Genomic DNA, 24,978 nt, shown 5'->3' with positions numbered 1-24,978 from the left:
CAGCAAGCTAGTCAGCATCTATGGAAGAGTAAAAATCATTGACCGAATTGTTGACTGTACTGTTTTCTGTAGACACTGTCTGGCCTGCTGAATTCCTCCAGCAGTGTGTGTTGCTCAGATTTCCAGCATCTGCAGACTTTCTCTTGTGATTCATTCAAGAGGACTAGAATATAAAAGGAAGGATGAAATGCTGTGGCTTTATCAGAAACTGATGAGACTTCACTCAGAATATTGTGAACAGTTTTGGCCCCTTCATCTTGGAAAAAGATGTGCTGACATTGGAGATGTTTCAGAGAATGACTCCAGGGTTATCATACGAGGAGCTTTGGTCCTGTACTTCTTTAAATTGAGAAGAATGGGGGTTTGGAATCTCACTGAATCCTATCGAATGTTGAAAGGCCTAGATCAGGGGTCCCCAACCCTTGCCAATGCTATAAAAAAGGTTGGGAATCCTTGGCCTAGATTGTGGATATGGAGAGGATGTTCCCCATGGTGGGAGAGGCTAGGATGTTGCCAGGTCTGGAGGACCTGAGGTATAAGATTGAACAGGTTAGGATTTTATTCCTCGGAATGTAGGAGATTTGATAGAGGTGTACAAAATTATGAGGGGTATAGATAGAGAAAATGCAAGCAGGCTTTTTCCACTGAGTTTGGGAGAGACTACAACCAGAGGTCATGGTTTAAGGGTGAAAGGTGTAAAGTTTTGTGGAAAACATCTTCACTGAGAGGGTCTGAGAGTGTGTAACAAGCTGCCAGCACAAGTGATGCATGCAAGCTTGATTTCAACATTTAAGTTCGATAGGCACATGGATGGTAGGGCTATGGTCCTAGTGCAGGTCAATGGGAGTAGGCAGTTCAAGTGGTTTGGCACAGACTAGATCCGCTAAAAGGCCTGTTTCTAGGCTTTACTTTTTCATGACTCTTGTGGGTTAAAGGACCTGTACTGTGTTGTAAATCCCTTTGTAGAGAGAGAGGCACACACAGAGGAAGGTGAGGGAAGGGCTCCTTATCGAAGCATTTTATTGTTGAATTACAGATGTAATAGAGAGCTCGAAGTCAGTGAAACCCCAAAACCTATCTCCAACAGAAAAAGGGAGCAGAGAGCTGGGGGAGGGCTCGTGAACATAAACCCCACCATACCCCCTCACTCAATCAGCAAAGGTCCAAGGTAGACTTTGGGTAAGAGAGAAAACGACAAGCAATCTGGGGGGATAGAGGAGGAGCGAAGGAGAAGCATGTCCCAACTGGTCATTCAGATCTTCCCAGGGAAGCTTCCCGACTCCCTCTGATCATCCCATTTGTTAACCTGAAATGTAACAAGGAGACAGAGTTAAACAAGTCAACAAAACACACACACACACACTTGCAGATACACAGTGGCCACTTTATTAGCTACAGAAGCGGAACCCAGTGGGGTCTGCTGCTGTAACCCATCCACTTCAACGTTTGATGTGTTGTGTGTTTGAGATGCTCTTCTGCACACCACTGTTGTAACATGTCACCTTCCTGTCTGTCAGCTTGAACCAGTCTGGCCGTTCTCTGTCCTCTCTCATTAACAAAGCATTTTCACCCACACCCACACTCACTGGATTGTCTTTTTGCACCATTCTGTCAACATGAGACTGCTGTGCGTCAACATTCAAAGAGAACTGCAGTTTCTGAGAAACTCAAACCATCCTAAATAACAACACGGTCAGTCGCTTGGATCACATTTCTTCTCCATTCTGGGGTTTGGTCTCAACAACAAATGAATCTCTTGATCATGTCGGCATGCTGCAACACGATTGGCTGATTGGATATTTACATTAACATGCGAGTGTATACAGTCCTTATCCATGGGGAATTGGTTGCTCACGTCCCTTATTTAACCTGTCTTATTGCGGTGGTCTTTAGGACCTGGCGGCAGAGCTCTAAATCCACAGTGTTTCTGTTCACAAAAATAATCACGATCACAATTGAAAAAGTGGAAATAATAAAGCGATCGGAAAGAGGTGAAGTACCATTGGGTCATTGGAAAAGCGTTAGGCTCCAGTTGGTCAACAATCGGAACAATTTTAAAGGATAAAGTGAGAAAGGTCCTGCCCCAATGAAAGCTACAATTATTACTAAGCAACACAGTGGTTTAATTATTGAAATACATACATTTCTTAAGTGTTTTACATGCATAGAAATGTAAAATATATATTTTATACTAAGACAAACTGACACCAAATAATACCGGATGTACCTGTTCCAACCTACTCAGTAAGAGAACTTCCGTTTTTTTTTCAATCCTGATCTGCGGTAACCTACACACATCCTCCCGTATACTTTAAATCATCTCTAGGTTACTTATAATACCTAATACAATGTAAATAGCTGTTATACTGCATTGTATAGGGAATAATGACAAGAGAAAAAGTCTGTACATGCTCGAACAACAAGTGCTGGAAGAGCATTTCCGCGTTTTCCCAATCCACGGTTGGTTGAATCCGTGCATGTGGAACCCGCGGATAAGGAGGGCCGACAGTACCAACACATATACACAGACACTTTATAGCGATCAACAGGTTGATCTTTGAGATCCCCAAAAAAAGAAAAATAAATACACAATTACTGTAGAGATACTGTTTCTGGGTTGCAGGATTTTAGTTCCGTTCTTTCTGCCCTGTGCACATGCGTGTAGCCCCCCCCCGGACTGTACAGTGTAATTCAGCTGCACCTTTCCTAATTCCCTGTCACACCCACTGTTGAATTTGAGCCCACGCGAGGTAATCAATCGCCTCAACGCAGTGACACCCTCGCGTGGCCGGCGGGAAGTGCCGTTGCTACTGGCCTGGAGCGCAGACAGATGGGCACCACTTCTATACCTGTTTAGCGCACTGAATGTTCATGGGGAACCCGGTGCTAAAATATTCGCAGACAACCTAATTCTGGCTCAGGGTTTCGTAAGTAACAGACCAGCTACCTCGCTGTGATCTACTGAAACAAACTTTTGTCGGCCAATAGATACAAGGGGAAGGGCGCGCGCCCTGTCGCACTCCTCGCTTGGTCGGTCGATCTCTCCAGACTGCGATTGCTGCGACCCTAGCACAGGGACCTCTGGCCCTGACCTTGTCCTCTCACCCCACCTACGACCAGCCGCACCTAGCCAAGGTGGCAGGCAGGCAGGATTCTGCAGTTCGGGCCGGGAGGTTGTCTAATGAGGCAATGAAGCCCTCAAAACTGCTTCGGCACTTTTCTCAGCGGGAAAAATGTGAGCAAGCGGGACAGAAGCTAAGTGCCAAGAGCTAAAAAAACGAAATTGAGGAATAGACTGGACTTACGGAACCTGCTTCGAGTATCGCCATATTCCGGTCGTGTTTACCCCCCCCCCCCCACCCCCCACCCATCTGCCGGTCCGCAAGAATATCGTCAATATTAAACTGGTCCGTGATGCAAAACGGTGGGTACCCCTGGTGTTTATACATTATTTCTACCTTCTGGGTTGCAGGGTTTTACTTCCGGTATTTTCTGCCCCAGTGCACAGGCGTGTAACTAATCGATCTGGGGTCCATCTTGCCTTTCACTAAGGCCGAGGTAGGGGATCTTGGGCTTAAAATGGTTGGTGACCACCACTTTATAGTCATTTCTGTCAAACTAAACTAATCCCCTCTACATATACAGTGTCCATCTCCCTCCATTTCCTGCACATCTATGTCTGTCCTCCATCTTATCTGCCTCCACCACCCTGCAATACGTTCCAGGTATCCACCACTCTGTGCAAAAGAACGAGCCCCCCCCCCCCCCACCTCCTTTTAATTTCCCCCCTCTCATCTTGAATGCCTGCCCTCTGGTATTAGACCCCGAGGAAAAGATAACAACTCTCTGTGCCTTTATCAGATCTCCCCTCAGCCTCTGCCACTCCAGAGAAAGCAGCCCGTTTGTCTAACCTCTTGTAGTTCAGCCCTCTAATCCTAATGACCCTCTTCTGCACCCTCCACACACCTCCTGAACTGCACCAGAACTCCGAGTGCGGTCTGACCAGAGTTTTACACAACTGCAACGTGACGATTCGACTCGACTCGACTCTTGTACTCAATGCCCTGGCTGTATGCCTTCCTTACCACCGTCTACTTTCAGAGATCTGTTCATCATCACTGTTCAGGGTCCGGCCATTAACTGAGTCCTGTCCCTTTACATTTGACTTCCTCACACTTGCACAGATTAAACTCAATTTGCCATCTCACAGATGTAACTGTATCCCACTCCACATAACATGATGCCTCTTGTCTCCACCCATCACACTGTAGCTCAAGCCCTCTGCTTCAAGCATCTTTTAATAAATGAACACAAGAACCAGGAGCAGGAGTTGGACATTCAGCTCCTCAAGTCTGCTCCATCATCAAATGGCCATGGACTCAGCTCCAACTACCTGCCCCATACCCCCATACCTCTTCATTCCTGTGCTAAGCAGAAATTTATCCAATCTTGTCTTAAAATATATTTACTGAGGTAGAAAATTCCACAGATTCACTACTCTCTGGGAAAAGCAGTTTCTCCTCGTCTCTTTCCCAAATCGATTCTCCACACCCCCCCCCCCCCCCCCCCCCCCAAGGAAGTGTCTTGTTCACACAATCCCAGCACACCTGGACGCACAGTCAATCGTCACATCTCTTACCCAAGATCTGGGGCACAGGGATTTATATACCCTGTTATACCACTCACACACGGACACGTCCTTGCCCTGAGCGGTCAGAGCCTTCTGGCAGCGATGATAGTCTGCATGAGAGAAAAAATCAGAATCAGTGACATCGTTGTGTAACACGACCAGCTCTCCAGTCACAACACAACAGAATCAGGTTTATCATCGCCAAAGGCCATTCAGCCCATCGATCCTGCTTCCCACTCTCTCATGGTGAATTTACTATCCCTCTCAACCCCTTTTTCTTGCCTTCTTCCTGTAACCTTTGACGCACTGATGAAGAACCTGTCAACCTCCATTTTAAATATATCCAATGACATCCTCCACATCTGCTTGTGGCAACGAATTCACCACCCGCTGGCTAAAGAAATTTCTCATCTTCATTCTAAAGGGATGTCCCACTGTTCTGAGGATGTGTCCTCTGGTCCTAGACACCCTCACTATAGAAAACATCCTCTCCACATCCACTCTATCTGTGTCCTCTGGTCCTAGACTCCCCCACAATAGAAAACATCCTCTCCACATCCACTCTATCTGTGTCCTCTGGTCCTAGACTCCCCCACCATAGGAAACATCCTCTCCACATCCACTCTATCTGTGTCCTCTGGTACTAGACTCCCCCACAATAGAAACATCCTCTCCACGTCCACTCTATCTGTGTCCTCTGGTCCTAGACTCCCCCACAATAGAAACATCCTCTCCACATCCACTCTGTCTGTGACCTCTGGTCCTAGACTCCCCTCACTATAGAAAACATCCTCTCCACATCCACTCTATCTGTGTCCTCTGGTCCTAGACTCCCCCACCATAGGAAACATCCTCTCCACATCCACTCTATCTGTGTCCTCTGGTACTAGACTCCCCCACAATAGAAACATCCTCTCCACGTCCACTCTATCTGTGTCCTCTGGTACTAGACTCCCCCACAATAGAAACATCCTCTCCACATCCACTCTATCTGTGTCCTCTGGTACTAGACTCCCCCACAATAGAAACATCCTCTCCACATCCACTCTATCTGTGTCCTCTGGTACTAGACTCCCCCACAATAGAAACATCCTCTCCACATCCACTCTATCTGTGTCCTTTGGTCCTAGACTCCCCCACTATAGGAAACATCCTCTCCACATCCACTCTATCTGTGTCCTCTGGTCCTAGACTCCCCCACAATAGAAACATCCTCTCCACATCCACTCTATCTGTGTCCTCTGGTACTAGACTCCCCCACAATAGAAACATCCTCTCCACATCCACTCTATCTGTGTCTCCAGGTCCTAGACTCCCCCACTATAGGAAACATCCTCTCCACATCCACTCTATCTGTGACCTCTGGTCCTAGACTCCCCCACAATAGAAAACATCCTCTCCACATCCACTCTACCTGTGTCCTCTGGTCCTAGACTCCCCCACAATAGAAAACAGCCTCTCCACATCCACTCTGTCTGTGTCCTCTGGTCCTAGACTCCCTCACTATAGAAAACATCCTCTCCACATCCACTCTACCTGTGTCCTCTGGTCCTAGACTCCCCCACAATAGAAACATCCTCTCCACATCCACTCTATATGTGCCCTCTGGTCCTAGACTCCCCCACAATAGAAAACAGCCTCTCCACATCCACTCTGTCTGTGACCTCTGGTCCTAGACTCCCTCACTATAGAAAACATCCTCTCCACATCCACTCCATCTGTGTCCTCTGGTCCTAGACTCCCTCACTATAGAAAACATCCTCTCCACATCCACTCTATCTGTGTCCTCTGGTCCTAGACTCCCCCACAATAGAAACATCCTCTCCACATCCACTCCATCTGTGTCCTCTGGTCCTATACTCCCTCACTATAGAAAACATCCTCTCCACATCCACTCTACCTGTGTCCTCTGGTCCTAGACTCCCCCACAATAGAAACATCCTCTCTACATCCACTCCATCTGTGTCCTCTGGTCCTAGACTCCCCCACAATAGAAACATCCTCTCCACATCCACTCTGTCTGTGACCTCTGGTCCTAGACTCCCCCCACTATAGAAAACATCCTCTCCACATCCACTCTGTCTGTGACCTCTGGTCCTAGACTCCCCCCACTATAGGAAACATCCTCTCCACATCCACTCTATCTGTGTCCACTGGTCCTAGACTCCCACACTACAGGAAACATCCTCTCCACATCCACTCTCTGTGTCCACTGGTCCTAGACTCCCCCACTATAGGAAACATCCTCTCCACAACCACTCTGTCTGTGTCCTCTGGTCCTAGACTCCCCCACAATAGAAACATCCTCTCCACATCCACTCTATCTGTGTCCTCTGGTCCTAGACTCCCTCACTATAGAAAACATCCTCTCCACATCCACTCTATCTGTGTCCACTGGTCCTAGACTCCCACACTACAGGAAACATCCTCTCCACATCCACTCTCTGTGTCCACTGGTCCTAGACTCCCCCACTATAGGAAACATCCTCTCCACAACCACTCTGTCTGTGTCCTCTGGTCCTAGACTCCCCCACAATAGAAACATCCTCTCCACATCCACTCTATCTGTGTCCTCTGGTCCTAGACTCCCTCACTATAGAAAACATCCTCTCCACATCCACTCTATCTGCATCCTCTGGTCCTAGACTCCCCCACAATAGAAACATCCTCTCCACATCCACTCTGTCTGTGACCTCTGGTCCTAGACTCCCCTCACTATAGAAAACATCCTCTCCACATCCACTCTATCTGCGTCCTCTGGTCCTAGACTCCCCCACGATAGGAAACATCCTCTCCACATCCACTCTATCTGCGTCCTCTGGTCCTAGACTCCCCCACGATAGGAAACATCCTCTCCACATCCACTCTATCTGCGTCCTCTGGTCCTAGACTCCCCCACGATAGGAAACATCCTCTCCACATCCACTCTATTTACACCTTCCAATATTCTAGAGGTTTCAATGAGCCCCCCCCCCCCATTTTTCTAAACTCCAGCATGTAGAGGTCCAGAGACAACAAACACTCCTTTCATTCCAAGCATCACATCTGCTGGACCCTTTCCAATGCCAGCACACATTTTCTCAGGTATGAAGCCCAAAACTGCTCACATTATTTTAGAGGGACAGGGCTCAAACCCAGGCACGTGGGACAGATCTGGCCAGCAGGGGCACCCCGTCACCTCTCTAGGTAGCACTGCCTTGAGTGGGTTGCAGACTCTGGAGGAACCTCTGTGTTTGTGATGTATATAAATGTATGAAAATGGGATATTAAGTTTGTGGATGATGTTGAAGACTGGCAAAGAATACCATAAGATAGACAAACATCGAAAACCCACAGCACAATACAGGCCCTTCGGCCCACATGTGCTGAACATGTCCTTACTTTAGAACTATCTAGTTTTACCCATAGCCCTCTATTTTTCTAAGCTCCATGTATCCATCCAGGAGTCTCTTAAAAGACCCTATCATTTCCGCCTCCACCACCCCATTTCACGCACTCTGCGTAAAAAACCTACCCAATATCTCCTTTGTACCTACTTCCAATCACCTTAAAACTGTGCCCTCTCGTGCTGCCATTTCAGCCCTGGGAAAAAGCCACTGCCTAGCCACATGATCAATGTCTCTCATCATCTTGTACACCTCGATCAGGTCACCTCTCATCCTCCGTCACTCCTAGGCAAAAAGGCCGAGTTCACTCAACCTATTCTTATAAGGCATGCTCCCCACTCCGGACAACATCCTTGTAAATCTCCTCCACACCTGGCAGCATCCTCTGCAAAGCTTCAACAGCAGAGGCAGGGGAGAGAGCTGAAAGGAGCAGAATTAGGCCATTTGGCCCATCGAGTCTGCCCTGCTATTTCATCATGGCTGATCAATTTTTCCTCTGTCCTAATCACCTGACTTCTCTCCATATCCCTTCATGCTCTGACCAATCAAGAATCTATCAACCTCTGCCTTAAAGACGGTCTCCACAGTTGCCTGTGGCAAAGAATTCCACAGATTCACCACTTTCTGGCTACAGAAATCCCTCCTCATCTCCACTCTAAAAGGACACTCCTTTGTTCTGACACTGTGCCCTCTGGTCTTAGACTCTCCCACAATAGGGAGCATCCTCTCCACATCCACTCAATCAAGGCCCTTCAACATTCCACAGGTTTCAATGAGGACAGTCCTCATTTATAGTGAATACGGGTCTAGAGCCACTGAACAGTCTTCATGTGACAAGCCATTCAATTCTTAAATCATTTTCGTGAACCCCCTTCAGTTTCAGCACATCCTTTCTCAGATAAGGGGTCCATACCTGCTCACAATACTCCAACTGAGGCCTCATTGGTGCTTTTTTGAAGTCTGAACAGTACATCCTTGCTTTTATATTCCAGTCCTCTTGAAATGAATGCTAACATTGCATTTGCCTTCCTCACCACAGACTGACTGGAAATTAACCTTTAGGGAATCCTGCACAAGGACTCAAGTCCCTTTGTGCCTCAGATTTTTGAAAATAGTCAACCCTTTCATTTCTTCTACCAAAGTGCATGACCACACACTTCCTCACATTGTATTCCATCTGTCATCTCTTTGCCCATTTTCCTCATCCAACTCCTCCTGTAGCCTCTCTTTCTCAAAACTACCTGCACAGCCCATCTATCTTCATATCGTCTGCAAACTTTGCAACAAAGCCATCAATTCCATCATCCAAATCAGACATAAAGAGTATCAGTCCCAATACAGACACCTGTGCAACACCACTAGTCCCCGGCAGCCCTTTATTCCCACTCTTTGCCTCCTACCATCAGCCACTGCTTTACCCACGCTGAAATCTTTCCCGTAATACCATGGGCTCGTAGTTTGTGCGGCGCCTTGTCAAAGGCCTTCCAAAAATCCTAACACACACCAACCCATTCTCCTTTGTCCATCCTGCTTATTATTTCTTCAAAGAATTCCAGCAGATTTGTCAGGCAAGATTTTCCTGAGGAAACCATGCTGACTACAGCCCATTTTATCATGTGCCTCCAAGGACACGGAGACCTCATCATTAATAATTGACTCCATTGTCTTCCCAACCAGAGGTCAGACATTGGCCGAAAGTTTCCTTTCTTCTGCTTCTCTCCCTTATGAACAGTGGAGTGACAACTGCAGTTTGCCATTCCTCCAGAACCTTTTCAGAATCTAGTGATTCTTCAAAGATCATTACTAATGCATCCACAGTATCTTCAGCCACCTCTTTCTGAGGTGTACACCATCTGGTCCAGTGAATTATCTACTTTCAGACCTTTCACAAGTTTCTCCCTGTTAATAGCAACCTCACACATTTCTGCCCCAACACACTCCAACTTCCAGCATATGGTTCATTTCTTCCACAGTGAAGACTGATGCAAAATATTTATTCAGTTTGTCTGCCATTTCCTTGTCCCCCGTTACTACCTTCCAGCATCATTTCACCGCAGTCCAATATCCACTCTCCCCTTTTACACTGCATACACCGCCATAGATCAGTAGCAGATAGGGGCAGAGAAATGGCAGATGGAGTTTAACCCAGGGAAATGCGAGGTGTTGCGCCTTGACAGGGCAAATGCAAGGAGAAAGAACACTGAAGGACAATACCTGCAGCCATGTTGTTGAACAGAGAGATCTAACATTATAGCTCCTCAAAATGGGCTACACAGGTCGATGCGGTGAAATGTTTGCTTTTATTAGTCGGGAGGTTATGCTACAACTTCACAAGACTCTGGTTAGGCCTGTAACATCTTGAAGCTTTACAGAGGATGCAGAAGAGGTTTACCAGGCTGGTGCTGCCCAGTTTCAAGGGCATGTGCTATCATGAGAAGCTGAACAAACTTGAGTTATTTTCTCTGGTGCAGTGGAGACTGAAGGGAGACCTGACAGAGGTTTATAAAATTATGAGAGACAGGCAGACAGTATCTTTCAAAGTGGGCAGTGTATGTTTCCCAGGGTTGAGCAGCAGAAGGTCTGCATTGAAAGAGAGTAGGTTGTGAGGGGCAAGTTTTTTTTAAAAACTGGTGGACGCCTGGTATGGTGGTAGAGGCAACTTTGAAGATTCGTTCGGATGGGCACATGGGGGGGGAGGTATAGACATGGTGTAGGTAGGAGGGATTAGTGTTTGCTGTCGTTGAGTTGCTTTTCAGCTGGATTAGCACAACACTGTGGGCAGAATGGCCTGTTCCTGTGTTGCTTCTTTAACCCCAGTCATCGCCCATCACCACCATGTCACCGTGCCCACCCCCGCTGCTCACCCAGGTAGTTCTGGTAGCAGTTGCGAGTCTGGTTGGTGTTGGGGAACCTGGCGTCAAAGGGCGCCGTCCGGTACTGGCTGATGCGTTCCTGGATGCTTGCCATTATTCACCTGGGTGTCCACGGACGGGGGGGGGGGGGGGGGAAGAGAGAGAAAGATGCCAAGGTTAGAAGGTGAGGACAAGTATGGCTTGAGAAAGATTGCAGGTGGGAGCAAAGTGAGGCTTGGGAGGTTTGAGAAAGGGAAGCAGCAGAATGCTTTTGGGGGGGGACAGAAAGCTCCAGGGATGGGAGAGGCGGCAACAGAGGTTTGATGTGGGAATGGTTTGCAGGGTGGAGAGAGGTTGGGGACAGAGGTTCGGGAAAGATTTCAGGGGTTGTGTTGGGGGAGGCAGTTCAGAGGGTGAGAGACAGGAGGGGGTTTGCAGATGAGGTTACAGAGGCTTGTGATGGAGTTGGGGAGGCAGTACAGAGGGTGAGGACAGGAGGTTTGCAGGTGAGGTAACGGAGGTTTGGTATTGGAATAGGGGATGGTACAGAGAGGGGTGACAGGTTTGGGAGATTTTTTTGTGGAGGTGAGAGGGACTGAGAGCTGTGGTTGAGGTTTAAGGATGGCAGAGGGGTAACAGGAAAGTTTGGGACGGTGAGGGGAAGGTTGGTTGCTGCAGCAGTGCAGCTGTTGTTTTGATGGGAGACGGAGCTGGGTTGGTTTGGGCGGGGGGGGGGAGTGAGTGAGGGAGGTCACTGTCAAAACTTACAGAGCAAGGGCAGGAAAATGTGGTTCAGAGGAATGATGGACCAAGTGGTCAATGGGGGTGGGGGATTGAGGAGATGGGGTGTCCCGGGACTCAGACAGACCGGAACGGTACGATCTAATACCAGGGGGGGTGGGGGTGTCCCGGGACTCAGACAGACCGGAACAGTACGATCTAATACCGGGGGGTGGGGGTGTCCCGGGACTCAGACAGACCGGAACGGTACGATCTAATACCGGGGGGGTGGGGGTGTCCCGGGACTCAGACAGACCGGAACGGTACGATCTAATACCGGGGGGTGGGGGTGTCCCGGGACTCAGACAGACTGGAACGGTACGATCTAATACCGGGGGGTGGGGGTGTCCCGGGACTCAGACAGACTGGAACGGTACGATCTAATACCGGGGGGTGGGGGTGTCCCGGGACTCAGACAGACAGACCGGAACGGTACGATCTAATACCGGGGGGTGGGGGTGTCCCGGGACTCAGACAGACCGGAACGGTACGATCTAATACCGGGGGGTGGGGGTGTCCCGGGACTCAGACAGACAGACCGGAACGGTACGATCTAATACCGGGGGGTGGGGGTGTCCCGGGACTCAGACAGACAGACCGGAACGGTACGATCTAATACCGGGGGGTGGGGGTGTCCCGGGACTCAGACAGACAGACCGGAACGGTACGATCTAATACCGGGGGGGTGGGGGTGTCCCGGGACTCAGACAGACAGACCGGAACGGTACGATCTAATACCGGGGGGTGGGGGTGTCCCGGGACTCAGACAGACAGACCGGAACGGTACGATCTAATACCGGGGGGTGGGGGTGTCCCGGGACTCAGACAGACCGGAACGGTACGATCTAATACCGGGTGGTGGGGGTGTCCCGGGACTCAGACAGCCCGGAACGGTACGATCTAATACCGGGGGGTGGGGGTGTCCCGGGACTCAGACAGACAGACCGGAACGGTACGATCTAATACCGGGGGGTGGGGGTGTCCCGGGACTCAGACAGACAGACCGGAACGGTACGATCTAATACCGGGGGGTGGGGGTGTCCCGGGACTCAGACAGCCCGGAACGGTACGATCTAATACCGGGGGGTGGGGGTGTCCCGGGACTCAGACAGACAGACCGGAACGGTACGATCTAATACCGGGGGGTGGGGGTGTCCCGGGACTCAGACAGACAGACCGGAACGGTACGATCTAATACCGGGGGGTGGGGGTGTCCCGGGACTCAGACAGACAGACCGGAACGGTACGATCTAATACCGGGGGGTGGGGGTGTCCCGGGACTCAGACAGACAGACCGGAACGGTACGATCTAATACCGGGGGGTGGGGGTGTCCCGGGACTCAGACAGACCGGAACGGTACGATCTAATACCGGGTGGTGGGGGTGTCCCGGGACTCAGACAGCCCGGAACGGTACGATCTAATACCGGGGGGTGGGGGTGTCCCGGGACTCAGACAGACAGACCGGAACGGTACGATCTAATACCGGGGGGTGGGGGTGTCCCGGGACTCAGACAGACAGACCGGAACGGTACGATCTAATACCGGGGGGTGGGGGTGTCCCGGGACTCAGACAGACCGGAACGGTACGATCTAATACCGGGGGGTGGGGGTGTCCCGGGACTCAGACAGCCCGGAACGGTACGATCTAATACCGGGGGGTGGGGGTGTCCCGGGACTCAGACAGACAGACCGGAACGGTACGATCTAATACCGGGGGGTGGGGGTGTCCCGGGACTCAGACAGACAGACCGGAACGGTACGATCTAATACCGGGGGGTGGGGGTGTCCCGGGACTCAGACAGACCGGAACGGTACGATCTAATACCGGGGGGTGGGGGTGTCCCGGGACTCAGACAGACCGGAACGGTACGATCTAATACCGGGGGGTGGGGGTGTCCCCGGACTCAGACAGACAGACCGGAACGGTACGATCTAATACCGGGGGGGTGGGGGTGTCCCGGGACTCAGACGGACCGGAACGGTACGATCTAATACCGGGGGGTGGGGGTGTCCCCGGACTCAGACAGACAGACCGGAACGGTACGATCTAATACCGGGGGGTGGGGGTGTCCCGGGACTCAGACAGACAGACCGGAACGGTACGATCTAATACCGGGGGGTGGGGGTGTCCCGGGACTCAGACAGACAGACCGGAACGGTACGATCTAATACCGGGGGGTGGGGGTGTCCCGGGACTCAGACAGACCGGAACGGTACGATCTAATACCGGGGGGTGGGGGTGTCCCGGGACTCAGACAGACCGGAACGGTACGATCTAATACCGGGGGGTGGGGGTGTCCCGGGACTCAGACAGACCGGAACGGTACGATCTAATACCGGGGGGTGGGGGTGTCCCGGGACTCAGACAGACCGGAACGGTACGATCTAATACCGGGGGGTGGGGGTGTCCCGGGACTCAGACAGACAGACCGGAACGGTACGATCTAATACCGGGGGGTGGGGGTGTCCCGGGACTCAGACAGACCGGAACGGTACGATCTAATACCGGGGGGTGGGGGTGTCCCGGGACTCAGACAGACAGACCGGAACGGTACGATCTAATACCGGGGGGTGGGGGTGTCCCGGGACTCAGACAGACAGACCGGAACGGTACGATCTAATACCGGGGGGTGGGGGTGTCCCGGGACTCAGACAGACAGACCGGAACGGTACGATCTAATACCGGGGGGTGGGGGTGTCCCGGGACTCAGACAGACAGACCGGAACGGTACGATCTAATACCGGGGGGTGGGGGTGTCCCGGGACTCAGACAGACAGACCGGAACGGTACGATCTAATACCGGGGGGTGGGGGTGTCCCGGGACTCAGACAGACAGACCGGAACGGTACGATCTAATACCGGGGGGTGGGGGTGTCCCGGGACTCAGAGAGACAGACCGGAACGGTACGATCTAATACCGGGGGGTGGGGGTGTCCCGGGACTCAGACAGACCGGAACGGTACGATCTAATACCGGGGGGTGGGGGTGTCCCGGGACTCAGACAGACCGGAACGGTACGATCTAATACCGGGGGGTGGGGGTGTCCCGGGACTCAGACAGACAGACTGGAACGGTACGATCTAATACCGGGGGGTGGGGGTGTCCCGGGACTCAGACAGACCGGAACGGTACGATCTAATACCGGGGGGTGGGGGTGTCCCGGGACTCAGACAGACCGGAACGGTACGATCTAATACCGGGGGGTGGGGGTGTCCCGGGACTCAGACAGACAGACCGGAACGGTACGATCTAATACCGGGGGGTGGGGGTGTCCCCGGACTCAGACAGACAGACCGGAACGGTACGATCTAATACCGGGGGGTGGGGGTGTCCCGGGACTCAGACAGACAGACCGGAACGGTACGATCTAATACCGGGGGGTGGGGGTGTCCCGGGACTCAGACAGACAGACCGGAACGGTACGATCTAATACCGGGGGGTGGGGGTGTCCCGGGACTCAGACAGACAGACCGGAACGGTACGATCTAATACCGGGGGGTGGGGGTGTCCCGGGACTCAGACAGACAGACCGGAACGGTACGATCTAATACCGGGGGGTGGGGGTGTCCCGGGACTCAGACAGACAGACCGGAACGGTACGATCTAATACCGGGGGGTGGGGGTGTCCCGGGACTCAGACAGACAGACCGGAACGGTACGATCTAATACCGGGGGGGTGGGGGTGTCCCGGGACTCAGACAGACCGGAACGGTACGATCTAATACCGGGGGGTGGGGGTGTCCCGGGACTCAGACAGACCGGAACGGTACGATCTAATACCGGGGGGTGGGGGTGTCCCCGGACTCAGACAGACAGACCGGAACGGTACGATCTAATACCCGGGGGTGGGGGTGTCCCGGGACTCAGACAGACCGGAACGGTACGATCTAATACCGGGGGGTGGGGGTGTCCCGGGACTCAGACAGACAGACCGGAACGGTACGATCTAATACCGGGGGGTGGGGGTGTCCCGGGACTCAGACAGACAGACCGGAACGGTACGATCTAATACCGGGGGGTGGGGGTGTCCCGGGACTCAGACAGACCGGAACGGTACGATCTAATACCGGGGGGGTGGGGGTGTCCCGGGACTCAGACAGACCGGAACGGTACGATCTAATACCCGGGGGTGGGGGTGTCCCGGGACTCAGACAGACCGGAACGGTACGATCTAATACCGGGGGGTGGGGGTGTCCCGGGACTCAGACAGACCGGAACGGTACGATCTAATACCGGGGGGGGTGGGGGTGTCCCCGGACTCAGACAGACAGACCGGAACGGTACGATCTAATACCGGGGGGTGGGGGTGTCCCGGGACTCAGACAGACAAACCGGAACGGTACGATCTAATACCGGGGGGTGGGGGTGTCCCGGGACTCAGAGAGACAGACCGGAACGGTACGATCTAATACCGGGGGGGTGGGGGTGTCCCGGGACTCAGACAGACAAACCGGAACGGTACGATCTAATACCGGGGGGTGGGGGTGTCCCGGGACTCAGAGAGACAGACCGGAACGGTACGATCTAATACCGGGGGGTGGGGGTGTCCCGGGACTCAGACAGACCGGAACGGTACGATCTAATACCGGGGGGTGGGGGTGTCCCGGGACTCAGACAGACAGACCGGAACGGTACGATCTAATACCGGGGGGGGTGGGGGGTGTCCCGGGACTCAGACAGACCGGAACGGTACGATCTAATACCGGGGGGTGGGGGTGTCCCGGGACTCAGACAGACAGACCGGAACGGTACGATCTAATAACGGGGGGTGGGGGTGTCCCGGGACTCAGACAGACAGACCGGAACGGTACGATCTAATACCGGGGGGTGGGGGTGTCCCGGGACTCAGACAGACAGACCGGAACGGTACGATCTAATACCGGGGGGTGGGGGTGTCCCGGGACTCAGACAGACAGACCGGAACTGTACGATCTAATACCGGGGGGGTGGGGGTGTCCCGGGACTCAGACAGACCGGAACGGTACGATCTAATACCGGGGGGTGGGGATGTCCCCGGACTCAGACAGACCGGAACGGTACGATCTAATACCGGGGGGTGGGGGTGTCCCGGGACTCAGACAGACCGGAACGGTACGATCTAATACCGGGGGGGTGGGGGTGTCCCGGGACTCAGACAGACCGGAACGGTACGATCTAATACCGGGGGGTGGGGATGTCCCCGGACTCAGACAGACCGGAACGGTACGATCTAATACCGGGGGGTGGGGGTGTCCCGGGACTCAGACAGACCGGAACGGTACGATCTAATACCGGGGGGTGGGGGTGTCCCGGGACTCAGACAGACAGACCGGAACGGTACGATCTAATACCGGGGGGTGGGGGTGTCCCGGGACTCAGACAGACCGGAACGGTACGATCTAATACCCGGGGGGTGGGGGTGTCCCGGGACTCAGACAGACCGGAACGGTACGATCTAATACCGGGGGGTGGGGGTGTCCCGGGACTCAGACAGACAGACCGGAACGGTACGATCTAATACCGGGGGGTGGGGGTGTCCCGGGACTCAGACAGACAGACCGGAACGGTACGATCTAATACCGGGGGGTGGGGGTGTCCCGGGACTCAGACAGACAGACCGGAACGGTACGATCTAATACCGGGGGGTGGGGGTGTCCCGGGACTCAGACAGACCGGAACGGTACGATCTAATACCGGGGGGTGGGGGTGTCCCGGGACTCAGACAGACCGGAACGGTACGATCTAATACCGGGGGGTGGGGGTGTCCCCGGACTCAGACAGACAGACCGGAACGGTACGATCTAATACCCGGGGGTGGGGGTGTCCCGGGACTCAGACAGACCGGAACGGTACGATCTAATACCGGGGGGTGGGGGTGTCCCGGGACTCAGACAGACAGACCGGAACGGTACGATCTAATACCGGGGGGTGGGGGTGTCCCGGGACTCAGACAGACAGACCGGAACGGTACGATCTAATACCGGGGGGTGGGGGTGTCCCGGGACTCAGACAGACCGGAACGGTACGATCTAATACCGGGGGGGTGGGGGTGTCCCGGGACTCAGACAGACCGGAACGGTACGATCTAATACCCGGGGGTGGGGGTGTCCCGGGACTCAGACAGACCGGAACGGTACGATCTAATACCGGGGGGTGGGGGTGTCCCGGGACTCAGACAGACCGGAACGGTACGATCTAATACCGGGGGGGGTGGGGGTGTCCCCGGACTCAGACAGACAGACCGGAACGGTACGATCTAATACCGGGGGGTGGGGGTGTCCCGGGACTCAGACAGACAAACCGGAACGGTACGATCTAATACCGGGGGGTGGGGGTGTCCCGGGACTCAGAGAGACAGACCGGAACGGTACGATCTAATACCGGGGGGTGGGGGTGTCCCGGGACTCAGACAGACAAACCGGAACGGTACGATCTAATACCGGGGGGTGGGGGTGTCCCGGGACTCAGAGAGACAGACCGGAACGGTACGATCTAATACCGGGGGGTGGGGGTGTCCCGGGACTCAGACAGACCGGAACGGTACGATCTAATACCGGGGGGTGGGGGTGTCCCGGGACTCAGACAGACAGACCGGAACGGTACGATCTAATACCGGGGGGGTGGGGGTGTCCCGGGACTCAGACAGACCGGAACGGTACGATCTAATACCGGGGGGTGGGGGTGTCCCGGGACTCAGACAGACAGACCGGAACGGTACGATCTAATAACGGGGGGTGGGGGTGTCCCGGGACTCAGACAGACAGACCGGAACGGTACGATCTAATACCGGGGGGTGGGGGTGTCCCGGGACTCAGACAGACAGACCGGAACGGTACGATCTAATACCGGGGGGTGGGGGTGTCCCGGGACTCAGACAGACAGACCGGAACTGTACGATCTAATACCGGGGGGGTGGGGGTGTCCCGGGACTCAGACAGACCGGAACGGTACGATCTAATACCGGGGGGTGGGGATGTCCCCGGACTCAGACAGACCGGAACGGTACGATCTAATACCGGGGGGTGGGGGTGTCCCGGGACTCAGACAGACCGGAACGGTACGATCTAATACCGGGGGGGTGGGGGTGTCCCGGGACTCAGACAGACCGGAACGGTACGATCTAATACCGGGGGGTGGGGATGTCCCCGGACTCAGACAGACCGGAACGGTACGATCTAATACCGGGGGGTGGGGGTGTCCCGGGACTCAGACAGACCGGAACGGTACGATCTAATACCGGGGGGTGGGGGTGTCCCGGGACTCAGACAGACAGACCGGAACGGTACGATCTAATACCGGGGGGTGGGGGTGTCCCGGGACTCAGACAGACCGGAACGGTACGATCTAATACCCGGGGGTGGGGGTGTCCCGGGACTCAGACAGACCGGAACGGTACGATCTAATACCGGGGGGTGGGGGTGTCCCGGGACTCAGACAGACAGACCGGAACGGTACGATCTAATACCGGGGGGTGGGGGTGTCCCGGGACTCAGACAGACAGACCGGAACGGTACGATCTAATACCGGGGGGTGGGGGTGTCCCGGGACTCAGACAGACCGGAACGGTACGATCTAATACCAGGGGGGGTGGGGGTGTCCCGGGACTCAGACAGACCGGAACGGTACGATCTAATACCGGGGGGTGGGGGTGTCCCGGGACTCAGACAGACAGACCGGAACGGTACGATCTAATACCGGGGGGTGGGGGTGTCCCGGGACTCAGACAGACAGACCGGAACGGTACGATCTAATACCGGGGGGTGGGGGTGTCCCGGGACTCAGACAGACCGGAACGGTACGATCTAATACCGGGGGGTGGGGGTGTCCCGGGACTCAGACAGACCGGAACAGTACGATCTAATAACGGGGGGTGGGGGTGTCCCGGGACTCAGACAGACCGGAACGGTACGATCTAATACCGGGGGGTGGGGGTGTCCCGGGACTCAGACAGACAGACCGGAACGGTACGATCTAATACCGGGGGGTGGGGGTGTCCCGGGACTCAGACAGACAGACCGGAACGGTACGATCTAATACCGGGGGGTGGGGGTGTCCCGGGACTCAGACAGACCGGAACGGTACGATCTAATACCGGGGGGTGGGGGTGTCCCGGGACTCAGACAGCCCGGAACGGTACGATCTAATACCGGGGGGTGGGGGTGTCCCGGGACTCAGACAGACAGACCGGAACGGTACGATCTAATACCGGGGGGTGGGGGTGTCCCGGGACTCAGACAGACAGACCGGAACGGTACGATCTAATACCGGGGGGTGGGGGTGTCCCGGGACTCAGACAGACAGACCGGAACGGTACGATCTAATACCGGGGGGTGGGGGTGTCCCAGCCCGAGCCCGAGCCCGAGGCCTCTCACCGGGCACCGTGAGACCGAGCGGACCGGGGTCAGGGCCGGACCGAGCCCGAGGCCTCTCACCGGGCACCGTGAGACCGAGCGGACCGGGGTCAGGGCCGGACCGAGCCCGAGGCCTCTCACCGGGCACCGGGAGACCGAGCGGACCGGGGTCAGGGCCGGACCGAGCCCGAGGCCTCTCACCGGGCACCGTGAGACCGAGCGGACCGGGGTCAGGGCCGGACCGAGCCCGAGGCCTCTCACCGGGCACCGTGAGACCGAGCGGACCGGGGTCAGGGCCGGACCGAGCCCGAGGCCTCTCACCGGGCACCGTGAGACCGAGCGGACCGGGGTCAGGGCCGGACCGAGCCCGAGGCCTCTCACCCGGCACCGTGAGACCGAGCGGACCGGGGTCAGGGCCGGACCGAGCCCGAGGCCTCTCACCGGGCACCGTGAGACCGAGCGGACCGGGGTCAGGGCCGGACCGAGCCCGAGGCCTCTCACCGGGCACCGTGAGACCGAGCGGACCGGGGTCAGGGCCGGACCGAGCCCGAGGCCTCTCACCGGGCACCGTGAGACCGAGCGGACCGGGGTCAGGGCCGGACCGAGCCCGAGGCCTCTCACCGGGCACCGTGAGACCGAGCGGACCGGGGTCAGGGCCGGACCGAGCCCGAGGCCTCTCACCCGGCACCGTGAGACCGAGCGGACCGGGGTCAGGGCCGGACCGAGCCCGAGGCCTCTCACCCGGCACCGTGAGACCGAGCGGACCGGGGTCAGGGCCGGACCGAGCCCGAGGCCTCTCACCCGGCACCGTGAGACCGAGCGGACCGGGGTCAGGGCCGGACCGAGCCCGAGGCCTCTCACCCGGCACCGTGAGACCGAGCGGACCGGGGTCAGGGCCGGACCGAGCCCGAGGCCTCTCACCGGGCACCGTGAGACCGAGCGGACCGGGGTCAGGGCCGGACCGAGCCCGAGGCCTCTCACCTTGCTGTTCGTCCGCACAGAGACCCGCCCCCGCCGAATGACGCTCGGAGCCTCGGTCCCGCCGGGTCCCGCCCCCTCCCGCGCGCCCAATGACGCTCGGAGCCTCGGTCCCGCCGGGTCCCGCCCCCTCCCGCGCGCCCAATGACGCTCGGAGCCTCGGTCCCGCCGGGTCCCGCCCCCTCCCGCGCGCCCAATGACGCTCGGAGCCTCGGTCCCGCCCCCTCCCGCGCCCAATGACGCTCGGAGCCTCGGTCCCGCCGGGTCCCGCCCCCTCCCGCGCCCAATGACGCTCGGAGCCTCGGTCCCGCCGGGTCCCGCCCCCTTCCGCGCCCAATGACACTCGGTCCCGCCGGATTCCGCCCCTCCCGCGCGCCCAGTGACGCTCTGTCCCGCCCCCTCCCGCGCGCCCATGACGCTCGGTCCCGCCGGGTCCCGCCCCCTTCCGCGCGCCCAATGACGCTCGGAGCCTCGGTCCCGCCGGGTCCCGCCCCCGCCCGCGCGCCCAATGACGCTCGGAGCCTCGGTCCCGCCGCGTCCCGCCCCCTCCCGCGCGCCCAATGACGCTCGGAGCCTCGGTCCCGCCGGGTCCCGCCCCCTCCCGCGCGCCCAATGACGCTCGGAGCCTCGGTCCCGCCGGGTCCCGCCCCCGCCCGCGCGCCCAATGACGCTCGGAGCCTCGGTCCCGCCGGGTCCCGCTCCCTCCCGCGCGCCCAATGACACTCGGTCCCGCCGGATTCCGCCCCTCCCGCGCGCCCAGTGACGCTCTGTCCCGCCCCCTCCCGCGCGCCCATGACGCTCGGTCCCGCCGGGTCCCGCCCCCTTCCGCGCGCCCAATGACGCTCGGAGCCTCGGTCCCGCCGGGTCCCGCCCCCGCCCGCGCGCCCAATGACGCTCGGAGCCTCGGTCCCGCCGGGTCCCGCCCCCGCCCGCGCGCCCAATGACGCTCGGAGCCTCGGTCCCGCCGGGTCCCACCCCCTCCCGCGCGCCCATGACGCTCGGTCCCGCCCCTCCCGCGCGCCCAGTGACGCTCTGTCCCGCCCCCTCCCGCGCGCCCATGACGCTCGGTCCCGCCGGGTCCCGCCCCCTTCCGCGCGCCCAATGACGCTCGGAGCCTCGGTCCCGCCGGGTCCCGCCCCCGCCCGCGCGCCCAATGACGCTCGGAGCCTCGGTCCCGCCGGGTCCCGCCCCCGCCCGCGCCCAATGACGCTCGGAGCCTCGGTCCCGCCGGGTCCCGCTCCCTCCCGCGCGCCCAATGACGCTCGGAGCCTCGGTCCCGCCCCCGCCCGCGCGCCCAATGACGCTCGGAGCCTCGGTCCCGCCCCCTCCCGCGCGCCCATGACGCTCGGTCCCGCCCTCGCCCGCGCGCGGCACCATGGGAACCACCGCCTGACAACGATCCCTGAAATGGCGGCCGCTTCTCAGATTCTCCCCTGGGCCGCTGTCGCCTCCCTTTTCACTCGGTGTCGCATGTTTCTATCCTCTCTGCTAAGCCTGGACAATCCTGAACAGACAGACAGATCCCGTGCGAAATTGGGTTTCATTACAGCCGCACAAATGATAGCAATATAAAACCATAAGTAATTAAATAATAGTAAGTTAATCATGCCAAGTGGAAATAAGTCCTATTGGCTCAGGGTGTCTGACTCTCCGAGGGAGGAGTTGTAAAGATGGGAACGACTTCATCTCGGTGGAATGTACTCCTGTGCCTGACCAGTACATTATGGAGTGGATGGGAGACATTGTCCAAGATGGCATGCAACTTGGACAGCATCCTCTTTTCAGACACCACCGTCAGAGAGACCAGTTCCACCCCCACAACATCACTGGCCTTACGAATGAGTTTGTTGATTCTGTTGGTGTCTGCTACCCTCAGCCTGCTGCCCCAGCACACAACAGCAACATAATAGCACTGGCCACCACAGACTCGTGGAACATCCTCAGCATCGTCCAGCAGATGTTAAAGGACCTCAGTCTCCTCAGGAAGTAGAGACGGCTCTGACCCTTCTTGTAGACAGCCTCAGTGTTCTTTGACCAGTCCAGTTTATTGTCAATTCATATCCCCAGGTATTTGTAATCCTCCATCATGTCCACACAGACCCCTTGGATGGAAACAGGGTCACTGGTGCCTTAGCCCCCCCTCAGGTCCACCACCAGCTCCTTAGTCTTTTTCACATTAAGCTGCAGATGATTCTGCTCGCACCATGTGACAAAGTTTCCCACCGTAGCCCTGCACTCAGCCTCATCTCCCTTGCTGATGCATCCAACTATGGCCGAGTCATCAGAAAACTTCTGAAGATGGCAAGACTCTGTGCAGTAGTTGAAGTCCGAGATGGTAAAGAGAAAGGGAGACAGGACAGTCCCCTGTGGAGCCCCAGTGCTGCTGACCACTCTGTCTGACACACAGTGTTGCAAGCGCACGTACTGTGGTCTGCCGTTCAGGTAATCAATAATCCATGACACCAGGGAAGCATCCACCTGCATCACTGTCAGCTTCTCACCCAGCAGAGCAGGGCGGGTGGTGTTGAACGCACTGGAGAAGTCAAAAATCATGACCCTCACAGTGCTCGCCGGCTTGTCCAGGTGGGCGTAGACACTGTTCAGCAGGTAGACGATGGCATCTTCAACTCCTAGTCGGGGCTGGTAGGCAAACTGGAGGGGGTCTAAGTGTGGCCTAACCATAGGCCGGAGCTGCTCTAGAACAAGTCTCTCCAGGGTCTTCATGATGTGGGAGGTCAATGCCACCGGTCTGTAGTCACTGGAGCCACTGGGGCGCGGCGTCTTCAGTACAGGGATGAGGCAGGATGTCTTCCACAGCACGGGAACCCTCTGGAGACTCAGGCTCAGGTTGAAGACGTGGAGAAGTACTCCACATAGCTGGGGGGCAGAGGCTTTGAGCACCCTGGGGCTGACACCATCCGGGCCTGCAGCCTTGCTTGGGTGGAGACGTTTCAGCTGTCTTCTCATCGGTTCAGCTGTGAAGCCCACCATGGTGGTTTCAGGTGAGGGAGGGGTGTAGTCACGAGAGCAGGGTGGGGGGCTGTGAGGAGGGGTAGGAGGGGAGAGTGGAGTATGTGTTGGTTGGGGGCCGACAACAGATGAATCGTGTGGGGGGTGGGCAGGAGCCACAGTGTCAAATCTGTTGAAGAACAGGTTAAGTTTGTTGGCCCTGCCCACACATGTTGATCATGTTGGCTTTCCCTATGTTTTGGAAAACTGCCGCCCACTTCTCACTGGTGGATTTTGTGGTACCTGTCTGGCTTTCTGTATGTCCTCCCAGCTGGTACAAAACTCTTCATTCAGTTGGTCCATGTTGAGAGTCTCTGTCATTTACAGGACAGCCACCACCTGCTCCGGATCAGGGAAGGGGAGCTCCTCATCGGTTCAGATCCATCATTACATCTTCTGGTGAAAAATCAAACAACTTGTCAATGTATGTAACGACGAAGTCATAGAACGTCACAAAGTCCTGTTGCTGCTTGGACCTTTCTGCTGGCACTTGTTTGTCCATCAGTTGTTAGGTCTGGTGTCCAAAGAGGTTGTCCCGTTTCCGCGGAAGCAACTTCATTTTGAACTTTCGGACTTCCTCATAAACAACTGGGATGCAGGGTTTTGTCTCCTCCAGCTATTATACGAGTTGGTCAAAAACACACCCCACGTTGTGGGAAAAGCACAGATAAAACTCACTACCTCCGGTCCTTTCTTCATCTTCAGAAATCCTCTTCAGTGCCACAGGACAGGTCTGAACGGACCTGCAGTGTGACGTGAGAGGTCTGAACGGACCTGCAGTGTGACGTGAGAGGTCTGAACGGACCTGCAGTGTGACGTGAGAGGTCTGACCTGCAGTGTGACGTCAGAGGTCTGACCTGCAGTGTGACGTGAGAGGTCTGAACGGACCTGCAGTGTGACGTGAGAGGTCTGACCTGCAGTGTGACGTGAGAGGTCTGAACGGACCTGGAGTGTGACGTGAGAGGTCTGACCTGCAGTGTGACATGAGAGGTCTGACCTGCAGTGTGACG

The 24,978-nt window shown here is 56.2% G+C and overlaps 2 protein-coding genes across 4 annotated transcripts; both read right to left on the bottom strand.

Moving 5' to 3' along the window:
• Positions 1-991: 991 nt before the first annotated feature.
• On the bottom strand, positions 992-21,087 carry LOC132385453 (cytochrome c oxidase subunit 6B1-like). 3 transcript variants are annotated; one of them, XM_059957535.1, is made up of 4 exons: positions 20,963-21,087; positions 10,881-10,990; positions 4,640-4,740; positions 992-1,306 (listed from the first exon to the last, which is right to left on the bottom strand). In XM_059957535.1, the coding sequence occupies exons 2-4, from the start codon at positions 10,981-10,983 to the stop codon at positions 1,253-1,255; spliced, it is 258 nt and encodes an 85-aa protein (XP_059813518.1). In that variant the 5' UTR covers positions 10,984-10,990; positions 20,963-21,087; the 3' UTR covers positions 992-1,252. The 3 variants fall into 3 exon arrangements, with proteins under 3 accessions (XP_059813518.1, XP_059813521.1, XP_059813520.1); XM_059957538.1 differs by lacking the exon at positions 20,963-21,087 and adding an exon at positions 20,363-20,459; XM_059957537.1 differs by lacking the exon at positions 20,963-21,087 and adding an exon at positions 20,003-20,151.
• On the bottom strand, positions 11,046-24,470 carry LOC132385449 (spidroin-1-like). Its single transcript, XM_059957527.1, has 3 exons — positions 24,360-24,470; positions 19,955-22,361; positions 11,046-11,068 (listed from the first exon to the last, which is right to left on the bottom strand). The coding sequence occupies exons 1-3, from the start codon at positions 24,468-24,470 to the stop codon at positions 11,046-11,048; spliced, it is 2,541 nt and encodes an 846-aa protein (XP_059813510.1).
• Between the last annotated feature and the right edge of the window lie 508 nt (positions 24,471-24,978).

Source organism: Hypanus sabinus (genome assembly GCF_030144855.1).
Source record: "Hypanus sabinus isolate sHypSab1 chromosome 24 unlocalized genomic scaffold, sHypSab1.hap1 SUPER_24_unloc_1, whole genome shotgun sequence".
Taxonomy (NCBI): domain Eukaryota; kingdom Metazoa; phylum Chordata; class Chondrichthyes; order Myliobatiformes; family Dasyatidae; genus Hypanus; species Hypanus sabinus.
This window is presented reverse-complemented; position numbering and strand designations above follow the sequence as displayed.